General features: G+C 41.1%; 3 protein-coding genes across 3 annotated transcripts in view; all 3 read right to left on the reverse strand.

The window, feature by feature from the left end:
- Positions 1 to 15910, reverse strand: part of sidt2 (SID1 transmembrane family, member 2) — a 101144-nt gene that overhangs the window by 75082 nt on the left and 10152 nt on the right. The window lies entirely within an intron of this gene.
- LOC311050454 (microfibril-associated glycoprotein 4-like) lies at positions 1189 to 2206 on the reverse strand. The gene has a single exon (XM_084064538.1). The coding sequence runs from the start codon at positions 2116 to 2118 to the stop codon at positions 1576 to 1578; it is 543 nt and encodes a 180-aa protein (XP_083920664.1). The 5' UTR covers positions 2119 to 2206; the 3' UTR covers positions 1189 to 1575.
- The window catches only part of cep164 (centrosomal protein 164), a 79006-nt gene continuing 77316 nt past the window's right edge, over positions 14221 to 15910 (reverse strand). Inside the window, exon 29 of the mRNA XM_084065215.1 lies at positions 14221 to 15161. Coding sequence (XP_083921341.1) covers positions 15077 to 15161 — 85 coding nt within the window. The 3' untranslated portion in view covers positions 14221 to 15076. The remainder of the gene's footprint in view (positions 15162 to 15910) is intronic.

Below are 15910 nucleotides of genomic sequence, written 5' to 3' on the forward strand. Positions count from 1 at the left end.
CAAACCATGAAATAGAGTAAATATTGCATCATGCCTTTTAAAAATATATGCATGTGAACCTAAACATGTTTTAAGACCCCTACACACTGTACTATATTTGACCCGATTTGTCTGTCGGGGAACTTTTTTGGTGATCGCCGACAAAACCACCGATCTCAGTCACGATCGGGCGTTCCTCGGCGAGGTGCTGCTCGAGCAGTGTGTAAGGCAGGGGTCTTCAACGTTTTCAGGCCAAGGACCCCCTAGCTGAGAGAGAGCTGAAGCAGGGACCCCCTCCATATCGCATAAAATTGTGTTTCAACGTTTTTTGTTTACTCGGTCTGCTCTTTTTTCCCTCTACACCAAACACCTCTCTGCCAAAAATAGCCGATCTACAAGCTCACAACGCCTCGCAGCGCAAGGCGTTGTGAGCGAAATATTTAAAGAAAATACACAAAGATTTGGCGGACCCCCTGTAGTAACTCTGAGGACCCCCTAGGGGTCCCGGACCCCCTGTTGAAGACCCCTGGTGTATACTCAGAGAAGAAACACCCCGATAAAGTGCGGTCGGCGTCATGTTCCAGACAAGGTTTAGATTTCAAACATGCTGGATATTTGGGGCTGTCGGACCCAATCTAGAGCCACGCTACAGCCAATGAGAGTCACATTACAGCCACGCACCGTGGCTAGTCCTCCCGCATAGAACCGCAATATTACCGTCCAGACAGTCCTGTATTAAAGTTAAACATTATACAACAGATTGAGAGAGTGAGCGAGCCTCCTCGAGGATGGGGCTGTTTCAGACAGAGAGAGAGAGCTGTGTGTGTGTGTGTGTGTGTGTGTGTGTGTGTGTGTGTGCGTGTGTGTGTGCGTGTGCGTGTGCGTGTGCGTGTGTGTGTGTGCGTGTGTGTGTGTGACGTGTGTATCTCTGAACAGCATTGCCAGATTTTGCCAGAGAAATAAGCAACCAGGTCTATGAAAACAAGCCCAACAAAAGCGACTAGGCCGCATGAGCACTTTAAACCTTATATACAAATAAAATAGCCGATCTACAAGCTCACAACGCATCACAGCTATTTTCAAAGAAAAAAAACACATTATGAAACAAGGCGAAATAAGCAACTAGACTTTAGAAATAAGCTAAAAAAAAAACGCAACCACCAATATTTTTTACAAGCAACTCGCTTATAATAAGCGGACACTGCAACACTGCTTCTGATCTGAATTGCACCGTGGCTGACTATTTGAAACGTTTGTTTCAGAGAGAGAGAGAGAGAGAGAGAGAGAGAGAGAGAGAGAGAGAGAGAGAGAGACATACAGAGAAATAGAGAATTATTTAATGTCAATCATTAGCCTTTCACATTTTCGTGAGACGTTTGGAATAAAAACAAATGTATGTATTGGGTCGGGATCACATCGTGGTGAAATATCTTGCAATGAGTGAACCCCTCTCGCCGACCAATCAATCGTGCGAGAACCACAACGATATATATATATATAGCCCGATTTCAAGAGAGAAACTCGTGCAATGTGAAAATGCTTAACGATCTGTTCACTCGCCGACCATCTCAAATGTCAGACAGTGTGTAGGGGCCCTTAAGAAACACGTCTGATCTTCATCGCTACAGCCTTCAGGGAGTAATAATAACCCTTCCAGAGGCGCCAGACTACACCTTTTGCATACTGAGCCGTCTGTCCCCTAAGGTAAGCACCATTGGGATTAGCATTGTGACAGGCCCCGTACCAAAATGCACCGGAATAAAGACTTGCACAGTTCGCGGGCGACGTGTCCTGGTCTTTGTCAAAGGTTGAGAATCTCATTCCATTATGATGGGCCAGTGAGTCTCCTGCTCCTCCATCCTGGAAGCCAGCAACCTGCAGCCTGTAGCCATCAGCCTCAGAACCCACAGAGAAAGAGGAGTAAGAGGCAAACGTTGTGTTTCCCTCAAAGTCCTCCATGTCCACCCTCAGCTGGTACGTTGTGTTCTTGGTAAGGAGATGCATGTTCTCCAGTCCCAGCCAGTACTCGCCTGATGCGTCTCCAAACCCAGCTTTGTACTGAGCCCAGGGTCTGTAGAAGTTCACGGTGCCGTCCACTCTTCTCTGGATGACCGTCCACTTCCCTCCATCCGTGTCCATGTCACAGTAGACCTTGGCAGGTGTAGCATTGGGGTAGATGGTGTACACGCCACTCTGTGTGGAGACGTTGTTGTAGATTTCCTCACAGTCCAGAACCGGGTCGAGATCACAAGCAGCAGAGTGGACAGCCAGCAGCAGAACTGCAACAACAAGTATCTCGCGCACACACACGCGCGCGCGCACGCACGCACGCACGCACGCACGCACGCACGCACGCACGCACGCACACACACACACACACACACACACACACACACACACACACACACACACACACACACACACACACACACACACACACACACACACACACACACACACACACACACACACACACACACACACACACACACACACACACACACACACACACACACACACAATGTACTTGAGTAAACGTACAAAGGTATTGGTATCAAAATGTAATTAAAGTACCACAAGTACAAAGTACTCATTATGCAGAATGCCCCTTTTTCAGTTACAGTTTTCAAATGTATACAAATCTTTTTGAAAATAGCAGATCTACAAGCTCGATGCGCGATGCACATATTATGCGATGCTATGGGATGCGATGCACATATTATGCGATGCTATGGGATGCGATGGGAATATTATGCGATGCAATGCACATATTATGCGATGCGATGGGATGCGATGGGCATATTATGCGATGCAAGGCACATGCGACGCGATGTGATGCGATGGGCATATTATGCGATGCAATGCACATATTATGCAATGCTATGGGACGCGATGGGCGTATTATGCGATGCACATATTATGCGATGCGATGCGATGTGATGCGATGCGGCCTTTTTGAAAAAACATTACCCCCGCATAATTATGCAACATTTTGCTGATTATGCGGTAAATTATGCAATCACATAATCGCATTTTTCTGGAGGGTCTAAAAAGGAGGCAAAACTGTTGCCGGGTTCTACAGACAGAGGACATTGATGGTGAATGTTTTTTTTACAACATCAGGTGTAACATGTTATTAGTAAACGTAAAGTTACAATACCTGCGTTCTGTCTCTTGACCTCCTCCATTTCACTTTCAGTGGCGTTGAGCCTAGTTTCTTGAGTGTTCAGCTGAACAAGGAGGGCTGAAATCATCCCAGCATTTAATAGCATAATAATAAATCTCAGCCTTTAGTTGTACAAGTTGAACTCCAAAATCTAGCAGCAGTGTGTTTAATTGTTCTTCTCTCAATTGCCATAATAGTAGAAAAAGCATTGCATATAGTCCAGTCATCTACTTGTTATGAATAAATGAAAAGCATTGCATATAGTCCAGTCATCTACTTGTTATGAATAAATGAAAAGCATTGCATATAGTCCAGTCATCTACTTGTAATAAATAATATAAAACGTGTTGCATATAGTCCAGTCATCTACTTGTAATAAATACATAAAAGCATTGCATATAGTCCAGTCATCTACTTGTAATAAATACATAAAAAGCATTGCATATAGTCCAGTCATCTACTTGTAATACATACATAAAAAGCATTGCATATAGTCCAGTCATCTACTTGTAATACATACATAAAAAGCATTGCATATAGTCCAGTCATCTACTTGTAATAAATAAATAAAACATATTGCATATAGTCCAGTCATCTACTTGTAATACATACATAAAAAGCATTGCATATAGTCCAGTCATCTACTTGTAATACATACATAAAAAGCATTGCATATAGTCCAGTCATCTACTTGTAATACATACATAAAAAGCATTGCATATAGTCCAGTCATCTACTTGTAATAAATAAATAAAACATATTGCATATAGTCCAGTCATCTACTTGTAATACATACATAAAAAGCATTGCATATAGTCCAGTCATCTACTTGTAATAAATAAATGAAAAGCATTGCATATAGTCCAGTCATCTACTTGTAATAAATACATAAAAAGCATTGCATATAGTCCAGTCATCTACTTGTAATACATACATAAAAAGCATTGCATATAGTCCAGTCATCTACTTGTAATAAATAAATAAAACATATTGCATATAGTCCAGTCATCTACTTGTAATAAATAAATAAAACATATTGCATATAGTCCAGTCATCTAAGAAGAAGAAAACTAAGAAAAACAAAAGCGGTCCTACGCACTACGTGCTTGGCCCCTTAAATATAGCCAAGAAAGGCAATATATTTCTGTCTATACTATACATGTACAAGTTTTACAAATGGCTCTATGGGAGGCAAATTTGCATACATTCTAGACAGTTTTATATAATCACATTGTTTACAACTTTAGGTGTTTGAACATGTAAGTACTAAACATGGAGTTATAATACCTGCATTGTGTGTCTCAGTGGCGTTGAGCTTCATTTCTAGGGTGTTCAGCTGAGCAAGGACGGCTGAAATCATCCCAGCATTAGGCATTACATCATAAATAGTTTACATTTAAAAAATAACATTAATTTGAGTGGTTAATGTTATTTGACCCAATCATAAAGCTTTTCCAAGTCAATTATGTGGATCTAATATAAATTGCATTTGCACACAAACACACACACACACACACACACACACACACACACACACACACACACACACACACACACACACACACACACACACAGTATTTAAATTACCTTCCTCCATCTCAGTGACGTTCACCTTGACAAACACTGCAGAAAAATATCACAGAAAAAGTTACGTTAAAACGTAAAAAAAACTCAGCCTTTAGTTGTACAAGTTGAACTCCAAAATCAACAGCAGTGATTTTTTTTTATAGTTTTTCTCTCAATTGACATAATAGTAGAAAAAGCATTGCATATAGTCCAGTCATCTACTTGTAATAAAGATAAGGATTTAAGTTGCAAAAACATCAGCTGGTGTATTCATTCATTCAAGCTTCCCGCTAAAAATCTAATACTTAAGTATACTTAAAAACATTGATGACATATACACATATGTTGCCAGGTTCCAGAGACAGTAGACATTGATGGTGAGACAAATATAGGCTACTTAAAACAAAAACAAAAAACTATAGGGCCAGAACAAACATTAAAAGCAATGTGTATCTGCAAAAGCGATAAAAATATGGAATGGCTGTGAAAAGGATTTAAAGATGTGTAGCTCTATTTGCAAATAATAAAACATGTATAAAATGAATGTAGTATTTAATTATATTTAATATATATAAATAATAATAATTCCCAGTTTGATTCCGGGCTGGAGGGCTCCCCCAGAGTTAGTGTGGAAGTGTCCTTGAGCAAGATGCTGAACCCCTAATTGCTCCCGATGAGCAGGTTGGTGCCTTGCATGGTTTCCTCCGCCATCGGTGTGTGAATGTGTGAATGTAATGTACAATCTATGTAAAGCGCTTGCTATATAAATGCACCATTTACAATAAAACAGTGTCAATCCTTCATCCTTGTGGAATATATTATTTTCCCAAATATAACTGGTGAATATTTACCGTGGACTCCTACTGTGATTCCAGCCAATAGGAGGAGACCTAGCAGACCCACAGCGACCACAGGAAACCTGGAGCTGCACTTCCTCTCTGAAGATACTGAAGGGACTGTGGACACCAAGCACAGTGTACCAGTAAGACCAGCTCTCTCTGTGTGTGTGTGTGTGTGTGTGTGTGTGTGTGTGTGTGTGTGTGTGTGTGTGTGTGTGTGTGTGTGTGTGTGTGTGTGTGTGTGTGTGTGTGTGTGTGTGTGCGTGTCCAATATCATGATGCACAAATATTCCATGATTTACAAATGTGTTTTGCGATATACAAACACAAATCATTTATTTGTGACTTTTGTAAATAGGAATTTGTAATTTTTCCAAAAAATAATTATACTTGTGTATGCATTTATATAATATATTTTGACTCGTCTGTTTGCTCGTCTGCGTCTTCCTCCCCGCCATAATCTGAAGCAGGAGGCGAGGGCCTTGACTTCCATGGAGGAGGACCGGGATGGAGGGCAGTAACGCGTTTCTCGCTGTCACACTCTGCACAAGTGCCATCAACTTTGCGATTTTTAGCAAGGGGACTCGTTGATGCACAACAGTGGAAGCAAATATCATTGTCCTTGATGAACTGTCAACGCTCTTCTTTTTTTTCTTACATTTTTTGTCCCACGATTTTTGTAACCCCGTTTTTTAAACCTAGTGCCAATTCTCTATGTAATCCTGGGCACTACCTTCCCTCTGCCAACCTAGGGAGGCCAGGGCCGAGCTCATATCTCCTTCAGTGCATGAGAGCCAACTGACCTTCTTATCACCTGACAGGGTAGAGTTTCCCTGGTTGGACGTAACGCGTGGAAGGAACACGTTATTCCAACCAGTTCCTTTCCCTTCCATCAGGCGCCCTGGCTGACCAGGGGGAGGCAGTATAGTGACCAGGATTACTGCATGTTTTTGTGAGGGTACCTGCCCTAGGGAACACGGGGAGAACATGCAAACTCCACACAGAAAGGCCCTTTCTCCAACCCCACCTAGGGTGTGGGCACTGATGACGCGGAGGAGATTACACGCCGCCAGTGCCCACAGCGTCCCCTGCGGAAATCGAACCCAGGACCTTCTAGCTGTGAGGCGACGGCGCTACCGACTGCGCCACCGTGCCCCTCTGTCGACGCTCTTCTAACGATTTTCCAAAAGTTTCTGCATTTGCTGAGAGGGTGCTAGAAGCTAGTTAGCGAGGGGGAGCTAGTTATATTGTTGTCAGCAGGAGGGGAGACTATAACCACGGTCTCCTGTAGTTAGTCAGGGGGAATTTAGTGAGTGTCCGGCACACTGCTCCGCCGATCTTCAACCGTGCGAGTGTCCAGCACAAGGACTGACTGAATCCTGTCCGGACGTTCCCGTCGTCCAGCGAGTATCTCCCCGGGGAGTTGGACGGTGGCACAAGCTCAGACCCCGGGGGAGGGTCCCGCTGCCTGGCGAGTTAAGTACCCATGCAAGCAATCGAGTATTGTTGCATACAGTAACATTGGTGCACAGATAAAAGCACTGCATTTTAAGTACAGTAGCAAATGGTTTTATTATTAGGGGTTTCAAGCACTGTATTCTATAACTTCATGGAGTATTAATTAATAAAGATCGCTCTGTACATTTGTACATCCTTGTTGTCCTGCTTCTTCCAAGGTCTGACATTATCTGCCATTGTGTAGAAACGATAGAAAACCGTATTTATTACAATATCACTCCCTTCAACCCCCCAAAATAAATCTGTAATCCTACGTTTTATGTCCTCTCCTGATGGAGAGACTAAACAACTTAAACCATATACTTAGTTGATCGTATTCCCCAGGGCTCTACAGATGGCCCTCTCCTGTTTTCTCTGTAGGTAGGTTTCTCTGGGTAGGCCAGGTAGGCGGCCGCCTACGGGCCCGGGACTCCGGGGGCCCGGGCCATCAGATAACATGGACCTTTATTTTATTAGAATTAGACGCACTTTGCGTGCTCCGCCTCTCCGCGGCCGCCTCTCAGCAACTTTCCCAGAGATTCACCAGCTTACATGGAACTGCAAATATATTCGAGGCACCCCAATGCACTGTTGGAAGCTCAACCTAACCCTAAAACCGAAATAAAGTAACACAAAAATGAACACAATCCGCCCAAAACCCACACATGAAGAAATGAAGAAATAGATGAGAATCTAATCTGAATCTAATCTGTAATTTGGTTGTGAAATACCAAAGAACCAATTATTAATTATGCTACAGTGTGATATTAATTATCTGAACTAATTTTACTGTGATGTACTATGATTTTAACAAAATGGTTATTATTCATTTTTATCCTTTTTATACTTTGAGACTGAAGAAATAATCAAGAATGTGATTATATTATTTTGGTTTATTTTATTGTTTTATGACCATACTGTATTGTGTCTAATCATGTGTTTGAGTTGTACTCAGCTTGAGAGATGTAACATTTGGGGCTTTTTGTGCAGCAGTGACAGTGGAGCAAGGAGGGAAACAGAAGTTGGTTAAATGACGAAATTTAGGAGAGTACATTGGGCTTGTGAAAGCAGATTACCACACACACACACACACGCGCACACACACACACACACACACACACACACACACACACACACACACACACACACACACACACACACACACACACACACACACACACACACACACACACACACACACAGATTGCTTAGGGTGTGGGAGCACAACGCTGCTGCAATACACACACACACGCACACACACACACACACACACACACACACACACACACACACACACACACACACACACACACACACACACACACACACAGTGAGGCATGAATCGAATGCTGTGATACAGACAGTCATATGGGAAAAGTACTGGGCCATTACAACACCACAGGGGGGTCAAGAAATAGGATCTTGACTGTAATGAAGCAGAGTGGCAGATCTACTGCTGGACATGATGAAAATTAAGATTATTTGAATAATGTAATTTAATCAACATTATCGATCATGCTTAAGTATGAAACTAAATAAAATATATGACACTGTACGACATAATGCAATGGAGGAGAAGTGACCTGTGATCTGATGCTTATAATATGAGTGATGTAATTAATTGTTTATTATAATAGAAATGTGGAATCAATCATCACTGATTGTTTTATGTTAACAAAAGGACATCTGCATTTCTGAGAATGGCACTTTTTACATGGGGATAAACACGTTTTGAATGAATGTGTATTAGAGTTATGTTAAAAATAGTTAATGGCTCTAATATGAATGATAATTAACAACATGGGGTTCATTAACAACATTAAGCTGATCAGAGCAATGGTCACCGTCTCATTGTTTTCAACGTGTTTTATCTGTATACGTCTTATTTTTTATTTTTTTTGTGTGTGTAATCTCGACAGCATTGTAAATGAGGTTAAGCCTCAATGCTCTTTTCAAGAATAAATAAAGGTTTTAATCAACCTCAAGTGTCTCGAACTAGATAAGAAGACCTTTAATGCTAGAAGTATGAATCCGGATCACGTAAAGAGTGCTGCGTTCATCCCTAGTTGTGCAGAAACCTGTTTATTCATGGAAATGTTACAGTGCACTATAACATATACTGTACATAAACATGCAACAGCCACCCATGTGAATGGCAACGACGTGCACAATACTGTCAGCACAGCACGTAACACGTAAACAAGAAACCTGTCTGCCCGCATGGCTGTGCCAAACCAAAAACTCTGGAACGAGAGAGGTGCATTGTTGGGGCGCGCATCCAACAATACGCGCATCCCCAATTGCCTAGTCTGTCTATGGCAGGACCGGCTCTGGCATGCACCAGCACTGAATTGAATTGTATTCACTTTTGGTTCACTGGATGGTTTTAATAACATATGATATCTTACCAGACTGCAGTATCTACCTGTATATATGGATGGTTTTAATAACATATCTTACCAGACTGCAGTATCTACCTGTATATATGGATAGTTTTAATAACATATCTTACCAGACTGCAGTATCTACCTGTATATATGGATAGTTTTAATAACATATCTTACCAGACTGCAGTATCTACCTGTATAAATGGATGGTTTTAATAACATATCTTACCAGACTGCAGTATCTACCTGTATATATGGATGGTTTTAAAAATATATCTTACCAGGCTGCAGTATCTTGTGTGGCTGTTGCTCCTGAGATGGAGGGTTGTCTATATTATCATAGATTCCATCGTTCTGGGAATTCTCATAGTTCACATCACCTGTCTCTTCCATCTCTATGTTTTCAGAGTCTAAAGCCACAGACATTTCTATCTTAATGACTTAGATTCTAAAGTGATACGGTCCACTCCTTTACACACACTGAATAAAAGTGTTGTGTCGTCTCTCTTTTATGTCTTTGCCTCTCTTCCTCGTTTTCTGGTGCGTTCCTCCCTCACGCTTAGAAACGTGAGGGAGTTTTTTTTTTTTTTTTTAGAGAGTCACCTAATTATCAAGTATTTACCCACGAACTATTTGGTATATTACAACATATTGTTGGTTAATTATCACTATAAATGTGCAGGTGAAATCAAAGAAACTACAGTTCATAGCTGCCAACTAATTTTTTATCTCCACCAGGCCGAAAGTGTGTGTGTCCGTCTGTCGAACAGCTAATCTCCGGCACTGTTGGCTTGATCACAGCAAAACAGTGCACACACACTTCCTGGATGCCAGAGCAGAACATCTGCCCAAAGTTTTTCACATAGGCCTGTTATAGCGCTACCAGACACATTTTTTTTTTTTACAGTATTCCTACGGATTTTGTCCAAATATCACGCAAATCGATACACAGTATCTTTAAAGTCATGAAACCAATCAGGTCTATCCGATTTTTCATATTCCATCCTGATCGGCTAAGACTGGCTTCCAAAGTTTGCAGGAGTGCTCTGTTTTTTAGCATGCAATTTCCGTGAAAATTTTCACGCACATTCCCACTAAGCCGAGAACAAAAATCCACTTGAATTTTTTCAAATCAGCCTCATGGTGGCGCTATAACAGGCCGCTTCGTGTTTTTACCTATATCTGCACCGATCTGTGTAAAACTTTGTATGAGCACTCCCTTGATGCCAAGGGATAACCTTTGCCCTGCATTTCTCACATTTGCCTTTTAGAGCGCCACCAGGAGGCCGACTTATGTAAAACGATGTTTTTAAATATTACTCCTTCAGATTTTATCTTTAATAAAACAGTTTGAGAACCGCTATACCTGCCCTAAAATGTATCGATGTTTTATCCCCCTGCCTGCCAGCTCACTCCTGTCGGGGCCATGGCTGCTGGCTGACAAATAATGAATCTGTAGGCTACATTGAAACTATACAATAGGGGTCTTCAACGTTTTCAGGCCAATGACCTTCTAGCTGAGAGAGAGACGAAGAAGGGACCCCCTACTCTATATTGTATAAAATTGTGTTTCAGATTAAAGTTTTTTTTTTTACGTGGTCTGCTCTTTTTTCCCCTCTACACCTATTTCTCTTTGCCAAAAACAGCCGATCTACAAGCTCACAACGCCTCACGCTGCGAGGCGTTGTGAGCTTGTAGCTATTTTTGGCTAAAGTTCTTCTCAGAAAAAGGATGCTAGGGTTCAAGTGGTTAAAAAAGAAAAAAGAAAAATCATATCACACAAAGATTTGGCGGACCCCCTGTATTAACTCTGAGGACCCCCTAGGGGTCCCGGACCCCCTGTTGAAGACCCCTGGTCTACATAACATGCCGTCTAACGTAATTGCACAACTTAAAGGCCTGCGTTAAAAATGTTACTTGAGTAAAAGGTATTGGCATTTGGCGGGAGCGTGTCTAAGTTCCCCGGGTTCTATGTTCCCCGCTTACCTAACCCTAACCCTAGCCTTAGTGGGGGAACATAGAACCTGGGGAACATAGGGATGACCCCGCATTTGGCATCAGGATTTATAGGGAACTAAACGAAATCAGTACTTTTATTTTGCGTCCCTATTATGACACATAATAAGGGGTCATGTGTGCTTCCGAGTTAATCAAATGAAGCTGTGGGGAAATTAACCAAAACATGAAAGAGGAATATGCCACCTTATTTATGGAAACAAGGGACAGTTATGGACAGAGCCAACGTAAAAATTTTACCCAATGCCTCCCTTGATCTTGATCACTCTTGTGATGGCGTTAAAAAAAATGTCTAAGATAACGGAAAGCCGTTGACGCGTTGTGAGCTCATAGATCGGCTATTTTCGCTGAAGTTGCTATGGAAACAAAAAAAACATACAAGTTGAAATTACGGAGATGAGAGGTTTCTACCCGACAGCAACAATATAACAAATGACTTAATTAAGACCAAGGGAAATGTATGAACATATATCGAAATGTATTAAAATATTTCATATAAAAAAATACAATACAAATGTAACACTTTATACACATATTATTATATAAAGGTTTCTGGAGTTTAAATAGAGTCGGACTCATGTGGTTTAGACTGAAATGAATCAATGCTATGTGGCTAATGCTATAGTAGAGGTTATTATGGTGACATTCCCACACAAATCCCCTCATTTAGATGTTAACTACTTTGGTATAGAGCAGACCCCCTGTTCAAACATGTTCAGCTTGAGACCCTTTAAAAATAATTTGAAAATTGTTTGCAGGAAATAAAGGTTGCCAGATCTTGCAGGTTGCCAGATCTGCTTATTATAAGTTACCCACAAGATTTTATTTGAAAACAGCCGATCTACAAGCTCGCGACGCGTTGTGAGCTTGTAGATCTGCTATTTTCAAATAGCTGATGTATATGTTAAAGTGCACATGTGGCCCATAGTTGCTTCTTTTGGGCTGGTTTTCCTAGACCTGGTTGCTTGTTTCTCTCACAGAATCTGGCAACACTGCTCACGACCCATACAAATGTGTCCGTGACCGGTAAATTGGGATTAAAAAACCAAAACAACAACATTTGTACATATAACAGATCTACCAGCTTGTAGATCTGCTATTTTCACTTTTAAATGCAAAGTGGATCATTCACAATATATATATATATATATATATATATGTGTGTAAGTCTGGTTTGGGGTCCTGGGGGTTCCTTACTACAAATGTACAACATTTGTCTTTTAAATGTAGTGGAGTGGAAGTCTTACGTAAAAAACTAAAAAAACTAAAACAATAAATACTCAAGTAAAGTACAGATACTAAAAAGATCTACTTAAACACAATACTCAAGTAAATGTACTTAGTTACTGTTCTCCACTGCTTAAAGGAGCACTTCACCCATTTTCAACTATCTTTTTTTGTCTACTTCGTCTGTGTCTCAGATGAGGGCTGTGGACAGTTCAGATACCCTGCCTACCAGTGACATCATCGATGGGGAATTCCAAGCGAATAGAAACTACAGCTTCTCTCTCCCTGTAAAGTTAGCATGCTGACATAGAAGCCACTGTTCCTGCCTTCATGCAAAAATAAAATACAAATATTTGAAATCTGTTCGGAAATGACCGCAAACCTGCCTACCGATGATGTCACTGGTAGGCAGGGTTTGTGAACTGTCCACAGCCCTCCTCTGAGACAAAGAGTAGAGAGTAGAACAGAAATGGTGCCGTGTTACAATGATCATTAGTGAGGACCAATTATACGAAGATAAGGTTGAAAATGTGTGAAGTGCTCCTTTAACAATAATAATAAATCCACAATAAAACAACCATCATAGAACTCTGTTCAGGTTGGGTTCTAAAACACGAAAATGGCAAAAATAAACTAACTTTAAAGTTAAAAAAATGTTTTAATTAAAAAAATAAAAATACTTATTCTAAATCATTTTTACAATGTAAAGTCGACCAAGAAGCCACGAAGTCTGAGGACAAAAATCACCTAGCCTGGTAAAGCCCCACCCTCCGGAAAATCTCATTTCCATTTGATTTCAGGAAGGAGTCTGGCCTGAAGGCTTGTCTGGGCGTTTCTAGCCCGTTCACCAAATGGACGAGCCTATCAGCGTCGTCGCTCATCGTTCTGTGATTGATAGCGAAAGTTGGCCAATCAGGTGGCGAGTTCGAGTGAGCCCGAATGGAACGGAGTGCAGCCGACCAAAAACGAACGAATAAGCAACCTATTTTGGGCATGGCCGTCTCAAAAGTCCTGTTGCGTCACATTAGTCTGGAAGTGGTAAAAATGCACTGGCTGAAGGGGAACACTGCTGATTAGCTGAAGGGGTTGTCAGTCAACGGTATTACTCCCGCCCAACTCCAGCCACAGCCAAAATTTCAGAATGGGCGATCAGGCCAGACTCACTCCTGAAATAAATTACAAATGAGATTTCCGGAGGGAGGGTTTACCAGGCTAAAAATCACCTGCCTTAAAAAACAAACTAACCTCTGGACAAAAGGTCAACGCTTCTCAAAGTGGGTCTAGAGCGTGTACACATGGAACCAAATGGACCCGGTTCCATTTGTACACTCTCAAGAGCTATGGTGGTCCTTAAAATGAACCCATTAAGACCGGGAACGCATCTGTGTCATTTTAAGATGTCTTTGGGCTATTCAAAAATAGCAGATCTACAAGCTCGCAGCTTGTAGATCTGCTATTTTTGAAAAAAAAACGTGAACATTTGTGCAAATCTTTATATATACATATATATATATATTTCTGAAGCAAACATTTTTAACTCAACTCTTTGCTTCTGGGTGGATTCTACAAATGTCTTCTAAATCCTAACAGTTTTTTTGTACGTATGTTTCTATAATCAGTGGTTCTCAAACTTTTTCATGTCAAGGATCACCCAAAATGATATATATTTAGCCGCGGATCCGCATCTCAAAATGTTTTGTTCCAGGGACCCCCCCCCCCCAGAAGCTGTAACAGTTAAAAATGTTTGCTTTAAAAAAACTATATATTCAAACATTTTCACGATAAAAAAAAATAATTACAGATCTACAAGCTCATAGCGCGGGACTAGCCAAAGAAATCTTAAAATGACACATATGCGTTCACGTAGCCTGGCGTAGCCGAGGACGTTTTTTTCCCCCCAAGGGGCGGGATCAAAACAATAGCCCTCGACGCAATTGGTTAGACCTACAACCAACTACCAACTACAGTCTCCCATATTCGAATACTGGGCGCTGATTGGTCACCCACGTCTTCTGGAGCAGGAAATGGATTCTCTATGGAGCGGTGCCAGACCCAAATCGCAGAGTGCAATTTTTTTTTCCCCTCTCAGATTCGTCTGGTCCCAGGCTAGCGTTCTCGGTCTTAAAGGGTTAAAAGAAGTTTGAGGACCAGCGGTATTATTGTTGTACAGCAGACAGGGAAGATTCCACATAGCAGCTCTGGCAGAGTTGGATCCGGTTCCGGTTCCCAACCCTATAATACAGGCCCAGTTGGACCAGGCCCAGTTGGTTCAGTAATGACATATTTTGATGTGCTTGTTGTTGTCCAGGCCCAGTTGGACCAGGCCCAGTTGGTTCAGTAATGACATATTTTGATGTGCTTGTTGTTGTCCAGGCCCAGTTGGACCAGGCCCAGTTGGTTCAGTAATGATAGACCTTGATGTGGTTGTTGTCGTCCAGGCCCAGTTGGACGAGTCCAGGACTCCGGTAGCGAGTTAACAGAGGTCTGAGCGGTGAGGTTGAGGATAATTACTGTATACGTACACATGCTGTACAACACACTCAAATACACCTGTACTCTTTGAACCAGTGTTGTTTTTGACAGCAAATTTTGATTTAGTTTTTAGTCATATTCTTTTGAATAAAATTCCATTTAGTTTTAGTCATATTTTAGTCATCTGAAATGTTTTAGTTTTTGTCTAGTTTTAGTCGACTAAATATCATAAGATTATAGTCGACTAAATCTACAGTTGACTAAAATGTATGTTGGCGGTGCCTTGATGGTGCCGCAAATGGCTGATTTTACACTTGGTTGCATGCTGAAAATAGCAGATCTACAAGCTCACGCTGTGACGCGTTGTGAGCTTGTAGATCTGCTATTTTCAGAGCGCAACCAAACATAAAATGACTTGTCTTTTAGTTCTACTGGATCTCTTCTCCACTAGATCCCTCACTAACATTTTAGTCTAGTTTTTATTTGTTGACGAAATTGTCAGTATATTTAGTTTTAGTTTTAGTCATCATAGCTTAGTTTTTAATGTAGTTTTAATTAAGTTTTTATTCAGTTTTCGTCAGCGAAAGAATTTAGTCAACATTTTTCGTCATAGTTTTAATCGCAACACTGCTTTGAACCAGTGATTCTCGTTGTAAAGCTGGGCTTACACTACAGAACAGCAAAGAACAACTTTGTTTTTTTACAACAAGGGTTATTTTATTAGTTTGTAATGATAATAATTAAGAGATGAGTGTTAAAGT

This window comes from Gymnoscopelus microlampas (genome assembly GCF_963454915.1).
Source record: "Gymnoscopelus microlampas genome assembly, chromosome: 8".
In the NCBI taxonomy this organism is placed as follows: domain Eukaryota; kingdom Metazoa; phylum Chordata; class Actinopteri; order Myctophiformes; family Myctophidae; genus Gymnoscopelus; species Gymnoscopelus microlampas.